The 25121-nt window shown below is 43.2% G+C and overlaps 1 protein-coding gene across 2 annotated transcripts; it reads right to left on the bottom strand.

Annotated features, from left to right (window-relative positions):
- Positions 1-4869: 4869 nt before the first annotated feature.
- Positions 4870-11984, bottom strand: LOC142488817 (uncharacterized). Of its 2 annotated transcripts, none has more exons than XR_012799679.1 (4): positions 10968-11090; positions 7188-7292; positions 6193-6270; positions 4870-5523 (listed from the first exon to the last, which is right to left on the bottom strand). XR_012799679.1 is itself a non-coding variant. In XM_075589160.1 (4 exons), exons 1-4 carry the CDS (start codon positions 11931-11933, stop codon positions 5107-5109), a joined length of 789 nt encoding a protein of 262 aa, XP_075445275.1. In that variant the 5' UTR covers positions 11934-11984; the 3' UTR covers positions 4870-5106. The 2 variants fall into 2 exon arrangements, 1 of the variants encoding a protein (XP_075445275.1); XM_075589160.1 differs by lacking the exon at positions 10968-11090 and adding an exon at positions 11745-11984.
- Positions 11985-25121: the final 13137 nt, after the last annotated feature.

Here is a 25121-nt window from a genome sequence, read left to right as displayed (position 1 = left end):
TGGGGTTGTCCCTCTGGGTGCACTGCTACCAGACATATTTTAGAGCAAGATCTACCGTCGTTTCCTTCTCCGCATACTTCTGTGCATTTGGATGCTACTGACGTCGGGGGGGGGTGTGTCTCCCACTTCTTCCTCCCCGCCCTGCTTTGTCGGAGGGTTAGGGGCTTTGCTTGCTTTGGGCTTCATAGCTTCCGGGTGTAGAGCGGCTATGTGCCTGTCGCTATCGCACTCTGTGCATTTCATAGCTTCTTTGCAGTCCTTGAATAAATGAGTTGTGGAAGCACAACATTTGAAACAGGCTCCCCATTCCCTGAGCAGTTTCTTTCGCTCCTCTATGGGTTTCATCCTGAATCCGTAGCACTTGTTAAGTGGATGCGGCCTTTTGTGGATAGGGCATTCTTTGTTAAGGTCCCTTGGTTTTTTGTCCCTGTCGGCCGTCTGGCTGGGACTCGCGTGGGTCGTAGGGGGCACGTCCGTCCTGTGGACCGAGATGGGTGTTCTGGAGTCCTTGTACCTTGCTGTTGACCTTTCGTTCCTCGGGTGGCTGGTGCTGGCTGTGGTTTGCGCCCCTAAGATGAAGCTGGGGTCGTTTCTTGTCCTTGCCGCTTCGCGGATGAAGCTCACGAAGAATGAGAATGGGGGGAAGACAACCTGCTTCTCCCTTTTGTATTTGGAACCTTGTGAAAGCCACCTTTCTTGGAGGTTGAAGGGTAGCTTCTCCAGGATGGGTCTCACTCCACGAACTGAATCTAGGGCGTTGAGACCTATTAAGGAATGGTCTTTCCTTGCGAACTCCAGTTCTTGCAGCAGGTCTCCAAGATCTCGTAACTTCGAGTAGTCTTTATTCGTGATCTTGGGGAAGCTCTCGATTCTTTTGAAGAGTGAATCCTCGACTTCTTCGGGGCTGCCATAGGACTCTTCTAGCCTTTCCCACACTAGGTCAAGACCTACTTGGGGTTGATGCGCGTTTGCCATCCGAAGTCTCTGCGCTTGCTCCCTGGATACGTTCCCCAGGAACTTGACTAACAGGTTGAGCTCTTCCCTTGCTGAGAAGTCCAAGCTGTCGATTGCGTCTTTGAACGTGAACTTCCACGTCCGGTAGCTCTCAGGGCGGTCGTCGAAGCTGATGAGTCCTGCGTGCACCAAGTCGCGCCGGATCATGTACTTGGCTATGTCTGTCAGACCTGAGACATCGGCGCATTTGTCCCATTCTGAGGTAGTTGCTGGGAGGGTCCGTGCGGTCGCCTCTTCCTTGGCGTGGACGCGTGATGACTGCTGGCCAGTGTGAGGGGCTGTTTTCTCCCGCGTGGGTGTACCTGGATTGCGAGCCTGTTGTGGTGCATCCGTGTGCGCGCTGGCGTGTGGATCACTGTTGCGGCTGTGGCTATCCCAGGCAGCATGTGCCATTGATGGAGCAGCGTCTTCTCCTCGTGGTCCTAGCGAGTCTTCGGTATCTGTGGAGTCGCTCCATCCGTGTTGAGATGGTGCGCAGGTGTTCACGCTGAAGAGACTCCTGACGTAGTCTTCAGTGCGTTGGACTGGATCCTCTGAGGCAATCCGTCTGTAGGGTTGCTCCCCGCCATCCTGTTGCGCGGCTGCTTCTAGGACTTCAGCTTGGGCTATGGCGGCGGCGGCTTCCTTCTCTTGATTAAGTGCCTCTAGATCCGCGTCCAATTCGGCCTTTTTACGCGCCGCGGCGGCATTTGCAGCGGCGGCGGTAGCAGCGGCGGCAGCATTGGCAGCGGCGGCTGTGGCAGCGGCGGCGGCAGCGGCATTGGCAGCGGCGGCAGTGGCAGCGGCGGTGGCATTCTGCTCCTCCTCTTCTATGCGCGCTCTTTCTGTCCTTACGGCTGCCTCTCTGCGACTATATTCAGCCCTGGCACGTGCGGCCTCTGCGGCGGCTCGCGCCTTGGTAGCGTTTGTGCTTGCGCTGGACGCGTTAGACTGCGCTGATCTTGCTGATCTAGATGAGTGCCTGGATATGCTTGAGCGCTGCGATGAGGTCTCCTGCAAAAGGTCCTTCCTCTTATTCTCAGCTTCCGTGATGGCGGTTTGCACGATGCCATCACGTTCTAGGTCAATCGCCTTTTGTAGGTCGCGCTCTCGTATGCTATCTTCCGTGTTAGTTCTTGTTAGATAGGTGAAGTATGCCTGTGACAGCGCTTGGTAGCCAGAGCGGTCTACCTTCAATTGAGTTATCCCCTGCTCGAGCTGTTGCACATAATTGCCAGCGCCGGCGACATTGCATACCCCAAGTGCGGTTGTTTCCCAGACCAACTCTAATTTAGCGCGGTGCGCTTCAATGTCAGTCTCATATTTTTCGCGGGCCTTTTGTGTCAGTGTGACTGTCCGTTTGGGCCTTGCGCCTGCCTGGGCCTGTTGCAGCTGCGCAGCGGTCTCTGTGTCTGAGAGATCGCTTTCCTGCGTGATGTCTGGTGAGGCTCTGAGTTCTGCCATGCTGTAGGAGTGTGTAGGCCTTTTGCCAGTGCGTGTGGCGTGCGGTCTTTTACCTTGTCAGCGATGGGCGTCTGTCTCAGATGATGCCGAGCGGTGTCCTGCAGCGTGCAGCGTTGGGGTAGCTGTACTTACAGGTGTCCGTTGGCTCCACACTGTGGGGCTGAGCAGCGGGTGGACTCAGACAGAGAAAAATGCAGTTAGGTATTGTAAGAGAAGCACTGTTTGTTGCAAGGCTGCTGTGCAGTTTGAGCTACTGGTTGTCTGTGAAAGCTGCAGACTGTTTGCAGTTTTAGCTACTTGGTGCTTCCTTTGTGTAGTATTAGCAAAGTAAGGCTGCTCACTGTCTTTGCATAAAGCTGTGGTAGTTTGCTGTGTAGAGGCTTGTGGCTCTGTGTAGCAACGTGCTTGTGCAATGTGGTGAGAGACTGCTGTTTATTTTCTATGTAAGCTGCTTGCTTGTATCTTTAGCATAAAGGCTGTGGGTAGCAGCTCCTCTGTGTGTATTTCCCAAGGCACACGGTCCTCTTTTTACTATTCTGAAGCCAGGGTCACGTTGGTATGAATGGCTCCCGATAGCATTAACACAGTTCCCTTTTAAATCACTCCAAGTCCTTTAATATTTCCTCCACTTTATTGGGAAAAGGTAGCAGGGTACAGATACTTGTGGATGGTGTGTAGTGGTGATTGTTAGTTAGGAACCGGTAAAAAGAGATGGCCTCACCAAGGGGGATAAACAGAGAAGGGGTCCTTTACTCACTGTCTCCAGGGGTGGAAAAGGAAGTGAGGTGCAGTGTGGGTAAAGGAATAGTCTAGGGGCAGACCATGTCTGAACAAACAGGAGGGGGGGCAGACTAGCCCATTCTGGTGAGGATCTCAGAAACTGCTGTAGCAGCTTACTGATGTCGTGCTCGCAGGCAAGGAATGCAACATTGTTGCAAGCCACGCAGGCACAGTATGTGTCTGCCGACTCCATGCAGCTGGGAATAAAATCTGACAGGCAGAAACTGCAAAGGAGAGAGGGGGGTGAGTCAGAAATGTGGCTCTTGTTCCATAACAATTTGTATCCTTTGTAAGGAGACATTTTTTTTCAGTCTATATTTTCCTCTTTTAGGTCCCTTCTTTAGAATGGGCTCAGATTCATTAACCTACAGAAATAAAGTTTCTCCTCACATAATCAAGAAACTCAGTAGATGGAGCTCTTCCCAGTCTGACTCATACTTACATGCCTAGCTCAGTATCAGAAATCTGCCACGCTCTCAACGTCTCACATTTTAATATCTGACGCGAGGGCTGATATTCTCAGGCCTGGATGCCCAGGGGATTTCTTCACGTGGGGTTTTTTCCTGTCTCTTAGAGAGTTGTAATATGACTCTGCATGAGTCCTGACACTTGATTCCCCATGTTTGCCCTCCTTCGACTTCCTCAACCACCAAATCCTCCCTGTTATATAAAATATATCTGGTAATTAAAATGCAGGGCATGCCCTCTTTCTGGCCTCACCCACTCGTATGCCCAGTCCAAAACGTATTTAACTTCTAATTGTGTCCGTAGGCCACAAACACAATTTAAAAAACTGCACTAGCATTAGAGCAACATTTTTGAAGGAGCAATTAGTAAACACTATGCTAATTATACTGTAATTTTAACAAGGAAGTGTCTGCTTTCAATTGCCCGGATACTGTACATCGAGCTGCGGTCACATAAAAATGCGGTATTAGTGCCAAAAAAGGTCTTATGTTTGTCACCCAATACAATAACGTTGCACCCCCCAAAATATAGTACTATATTGTATACATTTCTTTTAATGCCCAAAGCCACTATAAGCTACATTTGGCTAATAGGGACCATGGGCATAAGTCTAGTCAGGGGGGAATTGGTTTGTTGTGGCTAACGGGGGTAGTTACCCTGGGGCGGATGGTTAGGCATGCTAAGGGGGGACGGGAAGAGGGGGTATGGGTTAACCCCTTGGTTTCTTTAGCGGTTAGTAAACATTCCACTAAGGTGGGCAATGGGGTTATGGTTTCTTATTTTTTTTAATGTATTAACCCCTTTGGTGCCTGTGGCATACCTTGGTAACCACAGGCAGGAATTGGGTTCATGTTATTTCTATCATAGACTTCTGTAATAATAGATACTACAGAAACCAAGGATAGAAATATGATCACGATGCAGGGTTAATAACGCATCTATTAATACTCACTCTAATTCCTGCATAGTGGTTTTGGCTGAATATCTCACCCTGTAAAATATTACTGCAATGTTGATGAATACCAACTTAACATTGTGATAATCAGAGCCTCTGATTGAGCTAACTATGCTGAAGCTGGGATATTCTGTAACCCTTATCTGGTATGGGGTTCAGGGGGGGTGGGTTGGGGGTTGAACATCTTTGTGCTACTGAATACAGTGACTAAGCTGCAGACAAAAGTAGTGACATGCAAATGAGCACCCAATAAGCTCTTGTAGCCTCAGCTTTTTACTCCAACTTAACTAATTATCTCTATGTAACTCAAAATCAGTCAAAAACAAGGATCGTCTTTTATGAAACTTTATCAAATGAGTGACTAGCACTAGTTTGTTATGACATACAATTTGTTCCCGTGACTGTGGTTTCTGCAGTGATGTGACCTGGGCACTTTTATCACATGCTTAGTTGTTTGAAAAGATATCAAATATGCACTCTACACACAACAATCTTCCGAGGAAACGCCCTCTGGGCATCATTTTGCTAGTCGTTAATTTAGGTCCATCACCACTTCCAATAAATAATCTATCATCCTCTTGTTGGGGAACCTCATTGCTATTTTCTAGAATTAATTCACTGCCGTCTTCCAGAATGATGACATCTCTTTCTGGTTTGGTAAGCCCAGCGATGTCCCTTTTCATGACTTCACTGTCATGTTCTGGAAGTATCCCATTACCATCGTCCATGCTGGGTAAGGTACGACCCGGTGTAAACCCTCTACCCTCTTCTTGCTGGGTTATGCAGCCATTTTTCAGGTTAAGTCCCTTGTTGTTGCTTTGCCTGTCTCCGCATCCATGGTTGTCACGTCTCTTTCCATTGGTCTAATTATTGAAAAAAAGGAAATAAAGTTACGTTAGCGGTTTTATTTTCACTATCAATCTCAAATGTTTATTTTCCAAGTGCCTTCAATATTTTTCGAGCCAATGATTACGTTGTAAACGTAATAAGCAGAAACATGGTTTTACTGCTTTCAGTTACTATAGATTTTTGTGGGGTCACTAGGTGCACAACAGGAATGGCCCCCAGGCAAAGCGCTCTCTGTTTCCCCAAATCCTCCAAAGTGTCGAACATCCGAGCAAAGGGTACAAAATATATGCTTTTTGCTTTATGTTTTTATATCCTTATTTCCACACCAAAAAAAACAGGAAATGGAAATGTTTGCTTTAACCTTTTGCTGCCTGTAACCCATTACAGGGTTAATAATAACTGCAGTACATGATTACACTTTTTTTCTTTTGTGTGATCGCTAATGCAGCATCTTTAAAACTATATATTAGCATTACACTATTAAAATTTTTTTATTTAGTAGCGAATTACCAACCATCAATAATTTAATTATACGCAAGTGATTTGAATGAAATCAGATACTTACCCAAATGTTTTGAGCTACATGGTTTACATGGCTAATATCCCTTTATTATCTTTAGAGTAAGGTGTCTCTGCTTTGTTTACACTCATAAGGGGTATATATTTTGTTTACCGGAACTTACCGCAGAAGTTAAATTGTCACAAATGATTGAGAAAGCTGTTTCCTTTTTGTTGATAGAAACTGTGCAGTTTTTCACCAGCTGTGTAAATAAAATAAAATACTTTATGTTCATTTAATGTAATGTAATTGAATGCTACTCTGAAAAGTGTCAGGATAACAATATATCTTTAGAGTTTTGACAAGGTAAACAATAACACTTTCCTGATGACACATACTGTACTGTACCGGGAGTACCACAGAACAAAAACTGCATTTGAAAATGACTACATTTCTAACTATTAAAGACAGCTCGCAGCAGATAGAACGGAGAGATTTACTAAACAGTGCTCCGGATTCTGTCTTCTAGCGAATGCCTTATTTACTAAGATTCCGGAAGGCGACTTTCAGCTTCTAGTAGATGTGGTTCTGCTCCACAATACACGCTGTACAAAACATCACGTGGACAAGATGTGATCTTGCATCTTACGTATATTAAACGAGCTCCATGGGGCGCCTACATAAGTAAGCAGAACTGCATAGCAATAAAGCTGCTTCACTAGAATTTATGTGAATCAATTGATATTTAAACCCCAAATTTTATTTATGAATCTATGACGTTTTGTATGCTACTCTACTACGTATACATGTAAATAAGTATAATAAATGTAATAATGACAATGCTATATTGTTGTATTATCATATTGTATAATCCTGGCAATGCATTTGAAATAAGTAACTATATTATGTTGGGATCTATGGGATCATGTTAAACATATGAAAGTGTTACATTAACACTGCATACATATACTGTACATATTATATGCACTGTGCAATGACTCCATTGGAATTTTACAAAAGCACACAGTTTAATTTGAAATTAGTATGTTTGTTGAAAGTAAATTGTGCTATTCTATAGAACATACAGTATATATACATAGAGTTGGCTCACATATTCTTTCTGATTCTGGAACCATACACCTGTTCTCTGAGCTTTTTTCCTGTACTTCTTTAACTTACCCCACCCACTTTAAATTCACATCTCTCATTGATTTGTGCTTCTGATTTTCGGCACACAGTCTCTTTAATTGTAAATTGAGCTTGTCTTCGACCATTTGGTCCATTCTGCAACGACATAGAATGATTAGTTTACAGTTGTTCTTTTGCATTTTTACATCACTGGTGGAAATTAAAATCCTTTTTTTGACTGATAAAAGTACTGTAGCCATTGCAATGTTCCCTGTGGCTGGGAATGGCCAGGGGAGACCAACATTAACAGTCCTCATCCACAGGGAAAAAAGTATCCCTTCAAAAACATCCATTAGTTGGGCTACTTTCTACATCATTGGGGGCTCAACTCCAGTCCTCAAGACCCTCCAATCGGTCAGGTTTTAAGGATATCTGAGCTTCAGCACAGGTGGCTCAATTAGTGGCTCAGTCTTGTCTGAGTAACAGGGGTGCTCAAATCCAGTCCTCAACACCCCTCCAACTGGTCAGATTTTAAGGATATCCCAACCTCAGATCAGGTGGCTCAATCAAACCTGGAATAAAGCTGGGGGAGGGGATTGAAACAGATAATGCACTAAATGGAATAGATGAGGATACAAGGTGGTATGGAGGTAGAATGGGGGCAAGTGCAAGTTTGACAAGCAGTGAGATACCCATAGTAAATAGAAATAATACTAGAAAACTTCTAAAGACTAAACCAAGTGGGAGCAGAAAGGAAGGAGCAGATAAGATAATAGTACAGGCTGAAAAAAACCTGAAATGCATGCTTGCTAATGCAAGAAGCCTGACAGATAAAATGGGGGAGCTTGAATTAATAGCTGCAAGGGAGCAGTATGATATCATCGGCATTACTGAAACATGGTGGAATGAAACTCATGACTGGACAGTTAATTTAGAGGGTTATTCTCTTTATCGGAAGGATCGAACAAATAGAAGGGGAGGTGGAGTATGTCTATATGTTAAACCAGATCTAAAACCTATTATAAGGGATGATGTCTATGAAGGGAATGATGAAAATGTAGAGACCTTGTGGATAGAAATTAGTAGTGGAGGTAAAAGTATAAAGAAAATGTTTGTGGGAATATGCTATAAACCACCAAATATCTGTGAGATTGAGGAAGCTAAAATACATTTGCAAATGGAGAAGGCATCAAAACTGGGTCATGTTTGCATAATGGGGGATTTTAATTATCCAGACATAGACTGGGGCAATGAGATTAGCGTTACAACAAAAGGAAACAGGTTTTTGTGGGTGCTTAAAGATAATTATATGACCCAAATTATTGAGGAACCAACCAGGAGAGGGGCAGTTCTGGATTTGGTCATATCAAACAATGTAGAAGTAATAACAAATATTCAAGTCCTGGAACATTTGGGTAGCAGTGATCATAACATGGTCTCATTTGAAATAAATTATCAAAAAACAGATTACTTGGGTTCAACAAAGACCTTCAATTTTGGAAAGGCAGATTTACATAAACTGAGGTCTAATCTAGTAGTAATACAATGGGATGGTGTTTTTGCAGGGAAAATGTAGAAGATAAATGGGCAGTCTTTAAAAAATTGTTAGAAAAGCACACTTATCAGTGTATACCCTTGGGTAATAAGTATAAAAGAAATAAGTCAAAACCAAGGTGGCTAAATAAACAGGTAGGGGAGGAAATGGGCAAGAAGAGGAAGGCGTTTAGATTCTTTAAGTCAGAAGGGACAGAGACATCGTATCAGAATTATAAGGAATGTAACAAAAATTGCAAAAGGGCAATTAAATTATCAAAAATGGATAATGAAAAAAGGATTGCAATAGAAAGTAAGGTCAACCCTAAAAAGTTCTTTAAGTACCTTAATAACAAAAAAATGAGAAAAGAAAATATAGGACCCTTTCAGTGTGAGATGGGTAGGCAGATTATTGGAGATAAGGAAAAAGCAGAGGTATTAAACACATTCTTTGCCTCTGTGTTTACCAGGGAAGAATCAAGTTCAATAGTAGCGCCACAGGAGGAAGCCACAACCTCCATATTAATGACCAATTGGTTAACTGAGGAAGAAGTTCATAAGCAACTTGAAAAAATTAATGTAAATAAGGCACCTGGCCCCGATGGCATACATCCAAGAGTTCTCAAGGAGTTAAGCTCAGTAATAGCAAAACCATTATATTTAATATTCAAGGACTCCATTTCCACAGGCTCAGTACCACAAGATTGGCGTAAAGCAGATGTGGTGCCTATATTTAAAAAGGGAGCTAGATCACACCCGGGGAATTACAGACCTGTAAGCCTGACTTCAATAGTAGGGAAACTACTTGAAGGTTTAATACGGGATAATATTCAGGAATACCTAATGGAAAACAAAATTATTAGTAATAGTCAGCATGGATTTATGAAGGATAGATCTTGCCAAACTAACCTTATTTGTTTCTTTGAGGAGGTAAGTAGGAATTTAGACCAGGGTAATGCAGTTGATGTGGTCTACTTAGATTTTGCAAAGGATTTTGATACGGTTTCACACAAGAGGTTGATGTACAAAATAAAGAAAATTGGACTCAGTAATAATATATGCACCTGGATTGAAAATTGGTTAAAGGACAGACAACAGAGGGTTGTCATAAATGGAACTTTTTCAGGTTGGGCTAAAGTCGTGAGTGGAGTACCTCAAGGATCGGTACTGGGACCCCTGCTTTTTAACTTGTTTATTAATGACCTTGAGGTTGGGATCGAGAGCAAAGTCTCCATCTTTGCTGATGATACTAAATTGTGTAAGGTCATAGAATCAGAGCAGGATGTAATTTCTCTTCAGAAGGACTTGGAGAGACTGGAAACGTGGGCAGGTAAATGGCAAATGAGGTATAATACAGATAAATGTAAGGTTATGCATTTGGGATGCAAGAATAAAAAGGCGACTTACAAATTAAATGGAGATATATTGGGGGAATCCTTGATGGAGAAGGATTTAGGAGTGCTTGTAGACAGCAGGCTTAGCAATAGTGCCCAATGTCATGCAGTAGCTGCAAAGGCAAACAAGATCTTATCTTGCATCAAACGGGCAATGGATGGAAGGGAAGTAAACATAATTATGCCCCTTTACAAAGCATTAGTAAGACCACACCTTGAATATGGAGTACAATTTTGGGCACCAATCCTAAGAAAAGACATTATGGAACTAGAGAGAGTGCAGAGAAGAGCCACCAAATGAATAAAGGGGATGGACATTCTAACTTATGAGGAGAGGCTAGCTAAATTAGATTTATTTACATTAGAAAAGAGGCGTCTAAGAGGGGATATGATAACTATATACAAATATATTCAGGGACAATACAAGGAGCTTTCAAAAGAACTATTCATCCCACGGGCAGTACAAAGGACTCGGGGCCATCCCTTAAGGTTGGAGGAAAGGAAATTTCACCAGCAACAAAGGAAAGGGTTCTTTACAGTAAGGGCAGTTAAAATGTGGAATTCATTACCCATGGAGACTGTGATGGCAGATACAATAGATTTGTTCAAAAAAAGGTTGGACATCTTTTTAGATGGGAAAGTTATACAGGGATATACCAAATAAGTATACATGGGAAGGATGTTGATCCAGGGATTAATCCGACTGCCAATTCTTGGAGTCAGGAAGGAATTAATTTTTCCCCTTAATGGGGTTTTTTGTTTTACTTCCTCTGGATCAATAAGTAAGTATAGATATAGAATAAAGTATCTGTTGTCTAAATTTAGCATAGGTTGAACTTGATGGACGTACGTCTTTTTTCAACCTCATCTACTATGTAACTATGTAACTATCCTTAAAACTTACCCGGTTTGGGGGTCTTCGGGACTGAAGTTGAGCCCCCCTGTTCTACACCAACCGCCTCTAGTTTCCTCTCATACTTGAAACCTTTACTTGGAAATGTGATATTGCCGGCATACTGATGCCCAGTGTTTGCATGTGCTTGGCCTGCCCTTCGGATGAAGTCATGAAGAACTTTTTTTATATTCATTGTTATTTTCAGGGAAATGTAGGAACAGGAAGAGATCGCTCATTGTTAGCGAGCACAAAAGTAGCAGCGTGCCTCATCTTCTGACTCTCCAAGCACAAGGTCTCACGCTATTCTAAACACAATGCGCAATTACACACACAATGGCAGACAGCAAGACGTGATGTGAATTACAAAGGAGTATAAATCATGAACAGGAGAAAGGCTTTTCTAAAATAAGGGTCATGCTCTGTGCTAAGGAAACACGAGACCAGGGGGGGGGGGGGCACTCCAGTTCTCAAGAGCTACCACTAGGACAGGTTTTCAAGGTATCCCTGCTTCAGCACAGGTGGCTCAATCAGAGGCTCGGTCAAAACCTGTGTTGAAGCAGGTATATCCTGAAAACCTGACCTGTAGCTCTTGAGGACTGAAGTTGGCTACCCATTCACTAGACTGTAAGTTAGAAAATATGAAGTTATGGCTATAGTAAATTATGGTAAATAGAATACATATTTTTTTGGGGGGGGTTTGTGGCTATCTCCTACATATGCTATACACATATACAATAGCCTGTCTTGAATGATCATGTTGCATTTGCCCATATATTTAATACTCACCAGTGTGTCCCCTTGTTCATCTTTTAGCAGCTTAAATATAGAATCAGCATATGTCCCTCTGTTATAGAGGTCAACAGCCTTCGATATTGATTTAGAATGTTTAATATCCCACAGAATCTGTGCTAACGATGCTGAATTGACCACTGTGGCCACAGCAAGTAGAAGCAAAACGGGTATCCAGCTCTCCATTCTCTGCTGTACTTTCTGTTCCTATCAGATCAGCCTCTTTTATCTGGAGATGTGTATTCTGAGAAAACCAGGGTGCTTATACTACTCCAAGCCATTATCACATTACAACTGGCACAAACTGGGATACATTCTTTCCACATCCAACTAAGCCAGACCTGATCGTGTATTCAACCAAGGAATTTAAATTGAGGATTAAGAAAATATTATTTACCTGATGTGTTTGCGCTCAGCAAATGAGTCTGATAGCAGCACCACTTTAACCAGATTAATTCATTAAAAAAAACACTATGGCTGAAAGTTTTACTGGAATCCCATCATATGCCATTCTCTGCATGTTTTATGTTATGTAAATCAAGGAGAGATCTACACTATCCATCCTTTCTAATGAGGTATAGAGTGTAAAATATATTGTCCTTTATATAGTGCTTTAATATAACTCATGGTACTGTGTATACAGTAGTCATACCTGCCAATTAATTCCAGGTCAACATTGTGAAAAAGTTCCGGTTTGGTCTTTCTTCGGGTCTCTAAATATGTCTAATGGTTGCTAACAGACCAGTAAAGGTGAATGTAAATCCAGAACTGGATCATTATTGTACGGTTCGCCTGTAGTTCGTGGCATGTACAGTATGAAAACTCAATTCCTCGCTCAAGGTTACTTCACAGGTTCAAGCGTCAGTGTGTATCACAAATGTTTAAAATATCTTGTAGGCTGCAATACATTTTAATGGACCAACATATCAATTGTACAAGGTTGTGTGGGCATCAGATTTCAGAACTGTAAAGGTGTCTTCATTAGATCTCGAATCCTGAATGATTGGTCCATTAATATTTACAAAAGTGTGCTAATAAAATGATGAACGCGATGTAGGACTTTTAAAAAAAATGGTTAAGGACATAAAACTTGTGTTATTTAACACATTACTTTGTGCATTAACTCACTTTTATTGGGCTAATCATGTCTGCTACATCTGTATCTCAGTCCACAAATGTTCATTGATATGGTGGTTTGGATATTAAAAGGTATCAGAGTCCACTAAGGATCATACTGTTTTTCTTTCTGTGACCAAAATGACTGCATTCTCTAGTTTATAGTGTATAATAGTCTATACACTATTCTATAGTGAGTAATATTTAGCAGTCTTCAGTAGATACCCATGGGTTACAGGTGCCAAACATATGATTGCCCAAGAGAAGTCTTTAGCACATATTTACTCAACTTATTACAGGTTTAAAAATGAATACATGTCTACTATTAACAGCAGTGCTGTACAGGCATACCCCACATTAATGTACGCAATGGGTCCAGAGCAAGTATGTAAAGCGAAAATGTACTTAAAGTGAAGCACTACCTTTTATCCACATATCTATGCATGTACTGTACTGCAATCATCATATACGTGCATAACTGATGTAAATAACGCATTTGTAACAGGATCTATAGTCTCCCCGCTTGCGCACAGCTTCGGTGCAGGTTGGGAGCCGGTTTTGCTTTACAGGACGTGCTGACATGCGTGAGCTGCCGTTTGCCTATTGGGCGATATGTCCTTACTCGCGAGTGTACTTAAAGTGAGTGTCCTTAAACCGGGGTATGCCTGTATTCACGCTTTCGTTTTCCAAATTCTGCTGTATCTAATTTTGTACTGCACCGACACACTTTATTCGAGCAAATACCCGGTATGTACCTGGCAGATACCTGGAATGCGCCACTCCTAACCTCTGACAAGCCCCGTTGCATTTGCCTTCCCAGCCTGGGTTCATGCCTGGCTGATGGGCGGCTGATCTGTTAAATGATAATGATTAGGATTTAATAGGCTGCAATGCTTCGCGTGTCTACCAGATGGCATAAATTCATGAATTGTAATGCAGTTTATATATATATACTGTGCAGTATTGCAGCCAGCGGGAATAAAATGCTTCAATCCCTGCTTGGAAAATAACTCAATGTACTCGGGCAGAAAACAGTCACAAACCTCAATACACCCGGGTATACCCGAATTCGTGGGACTAGCCAAGCTCGAATAAAGTGTGTCGCCAGTGTATCACATCAATGTCTCAGCTGTGCTCTTATTAATTGAAATGTAAATAAAAATAGTAAGCAAGCCAATGACCCTTCATTGAATAATTAGCTTTTCACTTTTATTTCTTTAGGCTATATGTTTAGGTGATATTAAAATATTGCTGATAGAGTGTCACCTTGAAGTGGTTGAAGGCTTGAAATGTGTTGGCCAAAGAATTGTTCTAAATGACCCAGACTTATGAGAAGGAGAAACATATAGAAATGAGCTAAATAATTTGTAACAATGGGTGTATTTTGGGGTTTCTTTGTGTGTATTGTTGTATATTTGAGGTCACTTTCCCAGTAGCAGTCCAATTGACACAAATACATATATATAGTACAGTACGTATGTAATACTGCAGGTTGGGGTTTTGAGCTTATTAAGATTGTTTATTGTCTAATTGTAATATTCAAATATTGATGAAAAAATAAAGAATATCAGTGATCTTTCTCTCTCGCACATACTGTACAGTAAATCTTCTTTTCATTTAGGAAGACCAGACACCAATTTAATGAAAAGCAACGTGAGACCAGCATATCCCTCTCAAAGCCAACACGAGACTTAAAATTGACAGTTAGAATAAACAAAGCACCCAGAATTAGTGAAATTGTATTGTCACAGAGTACAATGCATATAAACAATACACAAATAAGGAATACAGACACTCCTGAAAGACAAATTGTGCAGTGATGGGAAAATTAAATAAGCCTGTGAAAACTTCACTATAGAAAGCAAGAACTAAAGCTTTCATACACTGGGCACAGTTCCAGTAGCACATACAGTAAATTAATACGTTGGGTAAACTATGTGCAGTTACAAATTCAGCTTCATTGACCCCGAAGAGGTGTAATCCTCTTTGCAGGCTGTGAGTTCTTCAGTGAGAGCTTTGAAAACTAGAGATGGTGTTTTGGTTTTGTTTAAGGGTGAATTTTGCAATGCTAGGTATCATAATCCATATTGAATCATTTGTAATTGTCTATCACATGACATGCACGACAAAGAAAAAAGGCACATGCCCTGTGTATTGAATAGCAATGCACAGTTGGTCATTATTAGAGATGGGCGGAACAGTCCAAATCCATTCCCCAGAATTTCCCGAGCGTTCATTTCCAAATCGGTTCCGCGCGGTAAAATCCCCAGATGGATTGTTCCAACTTCAATCCGTAGGGATTAGTTGGAATCCCCTTATATGGCTCGGTTACGCATCTTTAAATTAACCCCCCTGGTGGGATTAATATAGATCCTTTGAATTGTGTTTCTTTCTATTCCATCGTTGTACTGTAAAGGAAAAGTACGATGGATTAATCCACCGTAGGAACATTTTAAAAACCGCTGGTGGAGTAATCCGTTGTTAAAAATCACACCCCAAATTACAGCATGCCACGTGATGCGTCAATGTCCACCTATCTGCACCATGATTTGAGAGAGAGGGGAGACAGGACACAGATAGTAGCTGGCTGCAGTGAGAGTGTGCGAGAGACAAAGTTGCCTATTCTAGTACTGTAGGTTTGATAACAAACTGATTTAGGATTTTGACCAGTTATCGCCAAATTTTGCTAGCTAGCTATTCAGAAAGATGAGTTGGCCAAATCGTACGGTGAAGTCATTTTTTCGCGTTTTCCGACACCTGGCCAAACTCAGCGAAATATCGCCATTTTGATAAAATCACGCTATTCTAGTAACCTCGAAAAACTTATCGAGCTCTGGAATTGCAAGTTTATGAAAGATTTAATCTCGCCAGCCCTAGGGTGGCAAAATGGAATCTGAGAGCAGGACTTAGAAAAGAAAATGCATTTTCCTGCATCAGATTGAACTGGGAGTCTCAGGAGCTGATACACATTAATATCAGCTCTGGAGACCCCTTGGTATTTGGCCATGGTGGGTGTTTAGGCCTTACTGGGGGAGGGATTGTAGGAGGGGTTAACCCCTTCAGTACCTTAACGGTTACTACTGCTAAAGTAATGAAGGGGTTAACCCCTCCCGCTATTCACCCGGTAGGCATAAACACCCACCGCAGGCCAAATGCCATCTTCACCCACCCCTGCTACCCACAATAAACATTACAACAGAATACTAGCCAATACACCCATTCATTACAAGTGTGGTTACCTACCCCCTCAATGGGAGCAAAGATAACTCCAATGGCAAGGAATGGGCTCCCCCTCTACCCCTGACAACAATTACATTACAGTAATGGGCAAAATTACTATTATCCAGATCTGCATAATGGCTCATTTGCTGATTTAAAATAAAACATTACCCAGCCAGCATAAAGTAAATAAAACTTCTACTTAGCCCTGCCAGGATTAAAGCCATCCTCATCACTGTCTTCCGCGTCCATGTCCTTTGTGGTCAGCAACAGTACAATAAAAATACAAACTAATGGCCCCTAACCCCTTAATCACCTCAGCGATTAGTAACCGCTATAGTAATTAAGGGGTTTACTCCCCTCTCCCGCTACCCGGACGGCCTAACCACCCTCCCCAGGGCAACTCCCCAGTCCTGTACCCAATGATTGGCACAGTGGTACATCTAGCCTATATAATTTGGGCAATGTTAGCCACCATAGCAGTTAAGGGCAATCTAAAAAAAAAACAACAGCACCTGAACAACATACAGTAACAATAACAAAACCCAAGCACTTAAACAACACAACAATAAAATAAATCAAACACCTAAACAATACAACAGTTAAAGTAATCAAATGACTAAACAATACAACAATTAAAGAAATCAAACATCTAAACAACACAACAATAAAATAAATGAAATGCCGAAACAACCCAAAAATTAAATAAAATCATGCTCTTCAAATACATAACAATTAACTCAGAAGAAGAAACACAACTACAAAATACAGGTAAACCCCATTATAACGCGCCTCGTTATACCACGATTCGGTTATAACGCGGTTTTTCCGTGGCTCCCGTTTGTAAAAAAAAAAAAAACACACTCTCACTGCACACACATTGCTCACACTGCACACACTGCTCACACTGACACTGCACACACACTGCTCATTGCTCACACTGCACACACTGACACACTGCTCATTGCTCACACTGCACACACTGCACACTGCTCACACTGACACACACTGACACACACTGCACACACACTGCTCATTGCTCACACTGACACACACTGCACACTGCACACACACTGCTCACACTGACACACTGCACACACACTGCTCATTGCTCACACTGCACACACTGACACACTGCTCATTGCTCACACTGCACACACTGACACACTGCTCATTGCTCACACTGCACACTGCACACACACTGCTCACACTGACACACACTGCACACTGCACACACACACACTTCGTTTTTATTTTATTATAAACTCCTTGTGTTAAAAAAAAAAAGTGTGACAAGCCAAAAAACCCAATTACAGATTAAATTCATAATTTGTTAATAAGAAGCCATAGGCCTACAGTATTTTTACATACAGGGATAGTGCGTGTTTTCTGTTTATTTCTCTTTTCCTCAGGAAATAGGGTATGGAAGTATTGACGCCTGGTTTGGGGCATATATATATATATATATATATATATATATATATATATATATATATATATATATATATTAGACATCTGCTTGTTTCTTCTATAACCCCTTGTGTTGCAGACATGCACTGCAGGGTTAATCTATGCCAGGTCAATAGGCAGTGAAATAACACGTTACCCCTGCTCTAATGCAAAACCTGATGTATCAAAAAAAAATATATATATATATATATATATATATATATATATATATATTATCTGGGGTTCCTGTCAATAATGATAATAATAATAATAAAACGACCAATACAGATCCCCACCCTTCTACCCCTCTCTATAAATAATAAAGTTAAACTGGAAGTAGCCATCCTCTGCATAACAGGATCCTTCATTCCCTAATAAAGCACCTGTAGATGACACAGCCTAATACAGAAGAAAACAGGAAGCACGCAGGCGCCTCCCTCCAGCTGTCAAACTGCCCATCCACCTCCCAATGAACACAACACACAGCTCCTAGCAGGGCATTGTGAGCTAAAAAGGCTTCACCGCTGCTTCCGGGTTTGCGCCGCCATGCAACAAGGGACTTGTAGTCCATCAGCTGCCCTCCCAAGATCGTGTCACTGCGCCTAAGGACTACAACTCCCATCATACCTCTGCAATACGTTGCCGCGACAGTAGGAGGGAACGGAGGCGTGACTGAGAGGGGCAGTTACGTCTGTCAACTGCTCCCCGGCAGCGGAGGAGATGAGAGAGAGCGGCCAGAGGTTGCGCTTCCGCATTGGAGACCGGCCGGTGGGTGTTGTTGTGGGTTGTAGTGGGCGGCGGAGGAGGAGGATGAGCAAGCGGTGACCGTGTCGGGACCGGAGGGGCATCCCCCCTCCCATCTCCTGTCCCGCGGTGACAGGGGGAAGCCGGGACCGGAGGGGCATCCCCCCTCCCATCTCCTGTCCCGCGGTGACAGGGGGAAGCTGGGACAGGAGGGGCATCCCCCCTCCCATCTCCTGTCCCGCGGTGACAGGGGGAAGCCGAAGCCGGGACCGGAGGGACATCCCCCCTCCCATCTCCTGTCCCGCGGGGTGAATATGCGCTAATGCGGCGGCCATTTTTTTTTAAAATTAGCACGACCCCGTTACTAACGCGGTGGTCTCGGGGTGGACCCCGAGGACCGCGTTATAACGGGGTTTACCTGTATATCAATTAGTTAAAAACCACCATTTGCCTAAAAAAGCATTGCCTGTCACTGTATTTATGCATGCCCAAAATGGGCATAGATAAACACATTAGCAGTCAATGGTCAACCTTACAAAAAAACAAGCATCAAAAAACACAATTAGAAAAAACTAGCATATAAATACAGAATTAAAATAAACAAGAAGAAAAATCAACAAATCAACAAAAATACATACTGTATCAATAAAATAAAAACAAGCATTTGCTTAAAAATGCATTGCTTGTCACTGTATTTACCTATAGACCTAAAGGTGCATAGATAAATAAACTGGCAGTCAATGGGCAAGCAAAAACAAAAATGTAAAAATAGAATAAAAAACCTGACAAACAAAAATTACATACATTCAATGGTTTTTCTTAACTTTAGATGTCTCCACCCACCGATTCCCGGGGTATCAAGAAGCTCACCATCTGTGACACAAAGGTCCTCAGTTTCAAGTACATTATGTTCTTCTTTCTTGTCTTCTGATCCTGTTCGGTCTGACACCATACCCATTCCTAAGGTGCCTTAGACTTGTCAACCCAATAACACTTTTGTGTGCTGTGGGAAACAAGTGGAATAGCTTCCTGCAGTTTGTAGAGTTGTATTTATTGTAAAATAAAGTATTTCAATTCAGTATTTGTCTGGCACTCTGGCAGATGGCTCAGTGACTATTTTTGACCCTGTTTTGTTATACCGTAGCCATTTTTGTGCATATCTGTCTTGTAGGACCAAAATGAGTACATTTCCTGGTTGACAGTTCAATGTTCCTAGTGGAGTACACCTGAGATACCTCTGAGATATGTTAATAGTTAATTACTGTAGTTACATGTTTGAGCAGTGAGCAGCTCAAAATTATGTTATGACAATAATACTCAAAATTGGTGCAAGCCATCAGCTGGTTTAGCTCACGCTGCTACAGCTGTGACCTAGAAAAGACATGGCTGTGGCTTCTAGTCCTGGTGGGTCTGACATAATTCTGTCATTAGGTGTGTGGTTTAGGCTTATTATCAGCTCTAATTGTTGATATGGAAATCCTTTTAGAAAGTGTGGGGCATAACTCATTTAAATATACTTTGCATAGATTAGCATGTCTCTAAGGTGTTTTTTTTTCATCATGTCTCCTTAACTCATTTGGGGGGGATGACTGAGGGGATATATGCGATCTCAGAATTTTTGTTTTACAATTTCTGATTTCACTGTTGAAGAGTAATCTGCAGATCAAAGGAACTGCCAGATTCAAGGTGGATTCAAATTCGCATACAAAATTAGCCCATCTCTAGTTATTTTAATGCCACAGTACTTAATATATGTTTCTTACCATTTATAAGAAAGTTACACTGAAGAAGTTCCTGTATTTTCTTAAGAGAGTTTCCAAGTCCGGTAGGGAGATTAGGGGGTTGGTGAGAGTAAGAAGGATATCGTCTGCATAAAGACTAGCTTTGTACGCTAAAGATTCAATCATGTTCCAGATATGCCAGGACTGTTTCTAATGTTTATTACAGGGGGTTTTATTGCCAGAGCAAAGAAAATAGGGGAGAGTGGGCATCCCTGTCTTTTCCCATTGGATAGAGAGAAAGGGCCAGTAAGATGGCCCACAGCATTTACTATGGCTGTGGGGCTGACATATACCACTGAGATTGTATTAATAAAAATGTCTCCCAAACCAAATGCCCTCAGTGTCTTGAACATGTATGTCCAATTTAGATGGTAAAAAGCTTTCTCAGCATCAAGTGAGAGAAGAACTGTTGGAATATTATGGGAATGTGCATACTTTATAAGATCAATGTTTCTTCAGGTAGTGTTTACAGCTTCCATTGATGGCACAAATCCCACCTTGTCTGGGTGAATTAGTTGAAGGAGGACTGCAGCTAAGCAGTTAACCAACATGACCATCACATTATGGCCTAGTATGGCCTCCCATAATGTTGATAGACTTACCTCAGTTGTGTTGTTAATAGATATTTTTATTTCCAGGCATTTAGTTAGATGAGAAACTTTTCCCTGGGCATCAAGAAGAGAATCATTAAGCCTCCTGAGAGGTCCAGAGTGAAGCAAAAGTGAGTCATATATCACGGTTTAGACTGGGGCATTGTCAGACCATGTGATTAAACCTTTATGGGTAAAGCTAATAGAGGAGACCATTCCCAGTTCCTGGAATTTACTGTATAGTGAATCCTTGAATATGATGAATGAGTAGCTGAATAAAAAGTATAATCGCTGTTGGCACCTTGTACACAGCGTAACCTCCTCTCTCTCTCACTCCCCATCTCATCCCCCCACCCTCTTTCCACCCCTTCCCCATACACCCTCTCCACCACTCCCCACCCTCTCTCTCCCATTCTCCCAACCCTCTCTCCCCCTCTATCTCCCCCCTCTCTCCCCCCTCTCCCAATCTTCTCTCTCCCCCTTACCCTCTCTCTCTCCCCGAACCCTCTCCCCCCAAACTGTCTCTCTCCCGCAACCTCTCTCTCCCCCACAATCTCTCTCTATAAGGATCACTCAACATGGCTGCCAAGGCAGGATATCTGCCTCTACCAACATGGCCACTGATGCAGGAAATCAGCCTCATTCTGGACTTATTGCCTGCACCTGCCTGATCACTTTATAAGGCTTCATTCCCCTCTCTTCCTTGCCTGTGCTTTGTCCTGCCTGTCTTGCTCTTTGCCTATCATAGACGAAATGGGAACAGTGACCCCTACTACTCTGCCTTCTCCAGCCCTGATCCCGGAACAGTGACCACATTATCCTGCCTTTTCCTGACCTGACCTCGGACCCGGACCTTACTTCTCTATTTTTCAGGATTCGGATCCCAGGTACGGGTCAGTCTCTCCTCTCCACCTCTTCCTAGCGGGTCTGTCTCCTGGACAGTACACAATGACGTACACAACCATAACACATTGCACAGGTCACAACTACTGTTAAGGAGGAGCCCATAGAGCTGGGGGATATACAGCTTTAGGCCAAATGCAATGGACCCCTCAGAGATGGAGATGGCTGTGTCCCTCCAAGGCCAACTTTGGGGATAAACACTCCACCCACCTGGCTATGTTTCCAAAAGGGTTTTCCTACCAAACACGCTCCTGGGCATTCTGAGTCTGCACCTAAAAGGGGGGATTCTAGAAGGATCCCTCAGCATGGCTTTGTCCTGCATTTCTTGCTCTTTGCCTATCATTAACAACCTCAGAACTGTGACCCCTACCACTCTGCCTTCTCCAGCCCTGACCCCGGAACAGTGACCACGTTTATCCTGCTTTCTCCTGCCCTGACCTCAAACCTGGACCTTACTACTCTACTCTTCAGGATGCGGATCCCAGGTATGGGTTGGTCTATAAGTCGGTCTATTCGCTCCACCTCTGTCTAGCTGGTCTGTCTCCTGGACAGTACATAGCAACGTATGTGACCGTAACACTCTCTCACTTCCCACCCTATCTTTCCCCCAATCCTCTCTCACCCCTCCTCTCTCTCCACCCCTCCCTCTCTCTCCACCCCATCCCCACCCACCCTCTCTTTCCCACAGCCTCTCTCTCCCCCTTCCCACCCTCTCTCTCCCCCTCTCCCCACTCACTCTCTCCACCTTTCCCCACCCTCTCTGCCCAACCCCCTCTCACCTTCTCCTTCCCTACCCTCTCTTCTTCTCTCCTTCCTCTCCCCCATTCTCTCTACCTCCATTCTCTCTCTTCTCTCCCTCCTCCCACTTACCCAGCCACTCACCCACTTACCCAGCCACTCACACAACACACTTACTGAGCCACACACACTTACCCACTTACACACATACACACTTACCCCCCACACACACTTATTTACCAACACATACTTGCGTACCCATACACCCTTATCATAACAGTACACAGTAGAGCTTTTAGAGTAGCACAGCACCCTTCTCTCTGCTACTGGCCAGACCTCCACAAAACAGGGACAATACAAAATTGTAGGGACACCGGGACAGTTCCTTAAAAACCGGGACTGTCCCAGCTAAACCGGGACATCTCGCCACCCTATTTAAACTGAAACTTTAAACCCAAATTGCTGGGCTGTAACAAGAAAGGGATAACATTTAACTGTACAGTAATTAACATTTTAAACACAGGAATAGTTTGTAAGCAGTAGAATATTGGGAAATTGTAACAGAATGATCACCACAAACAAGTCGTGACCACGAGGCCGAGGTGGGGATAGATTAACAATACCAACCCACAGCCACGTGGGCGTGTCTGGAGTGTAGATTGGTTGAGGTCTGGATAGTCAGTGATACTTGCCGTGGTCGGGGTTGGAGAGGTGCGGATCGTCATTGGTAGCCGCGGTCTTTAGAATAGAAGAGCGGAGTCCGGAGGAGTAGCCAAGGTCAGGCACAGAGGAACGAGGAACCAGAACCAAGGCAAGACTGTGGAGGAACAAGAATAAAAACCGGGCGCTTCTTAAACTAAAATGAAACAATATATGGTCTATACAGTGCAAGTGACAGTGATATGTAAATTTTAAATATATATCATATAAGATGATAAATGACCTCCACCAATAAAAGTGAATACAATGGTGATGTGAAATACAACAAATGAAAAGCAGCTCTACACCCTTTAAACGGACTGTCCAGGTCCAGGTAGATCTTTGGTAGGTTGGTAATTTGAGCGGAGCGCTGTGTGTCTCGTGAACATGAAAGAAAAAATATATAATAGTGCAGATGGTATAAACAAATGAAGTCTCAAGATAACTCTGCAATGGTGGTACTCACAATTGACAATGTCAATATAAGGCGTATCAGAGACACTTCTCTCTCTGATAGGAGCCCTTTAATGGATTCCCCCTCAGAGTGGTGTCTTGATAACATATCAGGAAGCTTGTTTGTGGTCAGGGTTTAACTCCCAAGGTTTATGTGGAAGAAAAGAGAGAACGCACAATGGTACAGTATGGTCTAAATAATGTATTAGCAGCAATGAACATTAGCAGCATATGCATGATGCACTCACATTTCCAATATGCTTTACGTTCGAGGGAGAGGACAGCTGGTTGTAGAGAGTGCCGGTGTCTCCAGGAGCGGCGGAGCGCTTCCGCGTGCGTCACGTGTATCCGCGTCACGTCCTGTGACGTCTCGGGTTGGGGCGGAAGAAGCTGCCCTGTGTGTCCGTCTCCGTGCCAGCACCTAGCTCCAATGTTCTCCCCAGCTCAGTCACCTCCCACAGCAGATCGATTCTACGCGTTTCGCTGTGGCTTCCGAACGTAAAGCATATTGGAAATGTGAGTGCATCATGCATATGTTTGTTCATTGCTGCTAATACATTATTTAGACCATACTGTACCATTGTGCGTTCTCTCTTTTCTTCCACATAAACCTTGGGAGTTAAACCCTGACCACAAACAAGCTTCCTGATACGTTATCAAGACACCACTCTGAGGGGGAATCCATTAAAGGGCTCCTATCAGAGAGAGAAGTGTCTCTGATACGCCTTATATTGACATTGTCAATTGTGAGTACCACCATTGCAGAGTTATCTTGAGACTTCATTTGTTTATACCATCTGCACTATTATATATTTTTTCTTTCATGTTCACGAGACACACAGCGCTCCGCTCAAATTACCAACCTACCAAAGACTGTGGAGGCAAGGAAGCAGTGAACACTTCTCTCATACTGTAGGAAGGTTTATGCTCAGCCGACTGAGCATATAAAGAATACAAGGACCAGTGAGGTAAAGGCAAGAGGAGGCGCATCAGTAAGCGTGATCGTAATAGGCCGACAGGTTGCAAGAGACAGGTGTGGGGAGGATCCCAGATGCGGAGAGATGACACGGCTCGTGTGCACGATGACCTCGCGCTGCATGTGCGTGCTGTGCACTGATAAGGTTGTCGCGTGGGCGGAGGCTGGTGGCTGGACCGGAGGGAATGGTATTTACCTCCACGCGAGATGCGCGCGCGCCCCTTTCCCCTTGCGGCTGGTCCCAGGAGCAGGAGGAAAGGTGTCGTGAGTGACAGAAGGAGCGGGGTAACCGATCACGGGTTGAGGTGAGTGCTGAGTGCGCCGAGCGCGTCAAGGATCACGGATCCTGACAGAAATACAGATAGTTTTTCAGTGCATTGTTTGAACTACTCAAGAATAACTATATACATTTTGCTCCTTTTACTTTTAGGGGGGGTTGTAATTCCCCTCTCCCATGACCCAATCACTCTGTGAACTGTGGCCACTGTTGTTTTCCCCTTTTTTACCCCCTCCCCTCCTCCTTCTACTATTTAAAAGACAGTATAGGTTGGCGCATATTAGTGGATAGATAACATTATATATGTATATATACAGTAAATGCTATGTTATTTTGTTGGGTTAATGGTTTCTAGTAGGGGTTAACTGTAGTGTAACAGTATCCTATTCCCTAACGTGTGTAGCCCTGGGTAAGTTTGGGCTATGAGTC

The sequence above is a fragment of the Ascaphus truei genome, chromosome 2 (genome assembly GCF_040206685.1).
Source record: "Ascaphus truei isolate aAscTru1 chromosome 2, aAscTru1.hap1, whole genome shotgun sequence".
Taxonomy (NCBI): domain Eukaryota; kingdom Metazoa; phylum Chordata; class Amphibia; order Anura; family Ascaphidae; genus Ascaphus; species Ascaphus truei.
The sequence above is the reverse complement of the archived record's forward strand: the minus strand, read 5'-3'. Positions and strand labels throughout refer to the sequence as shown.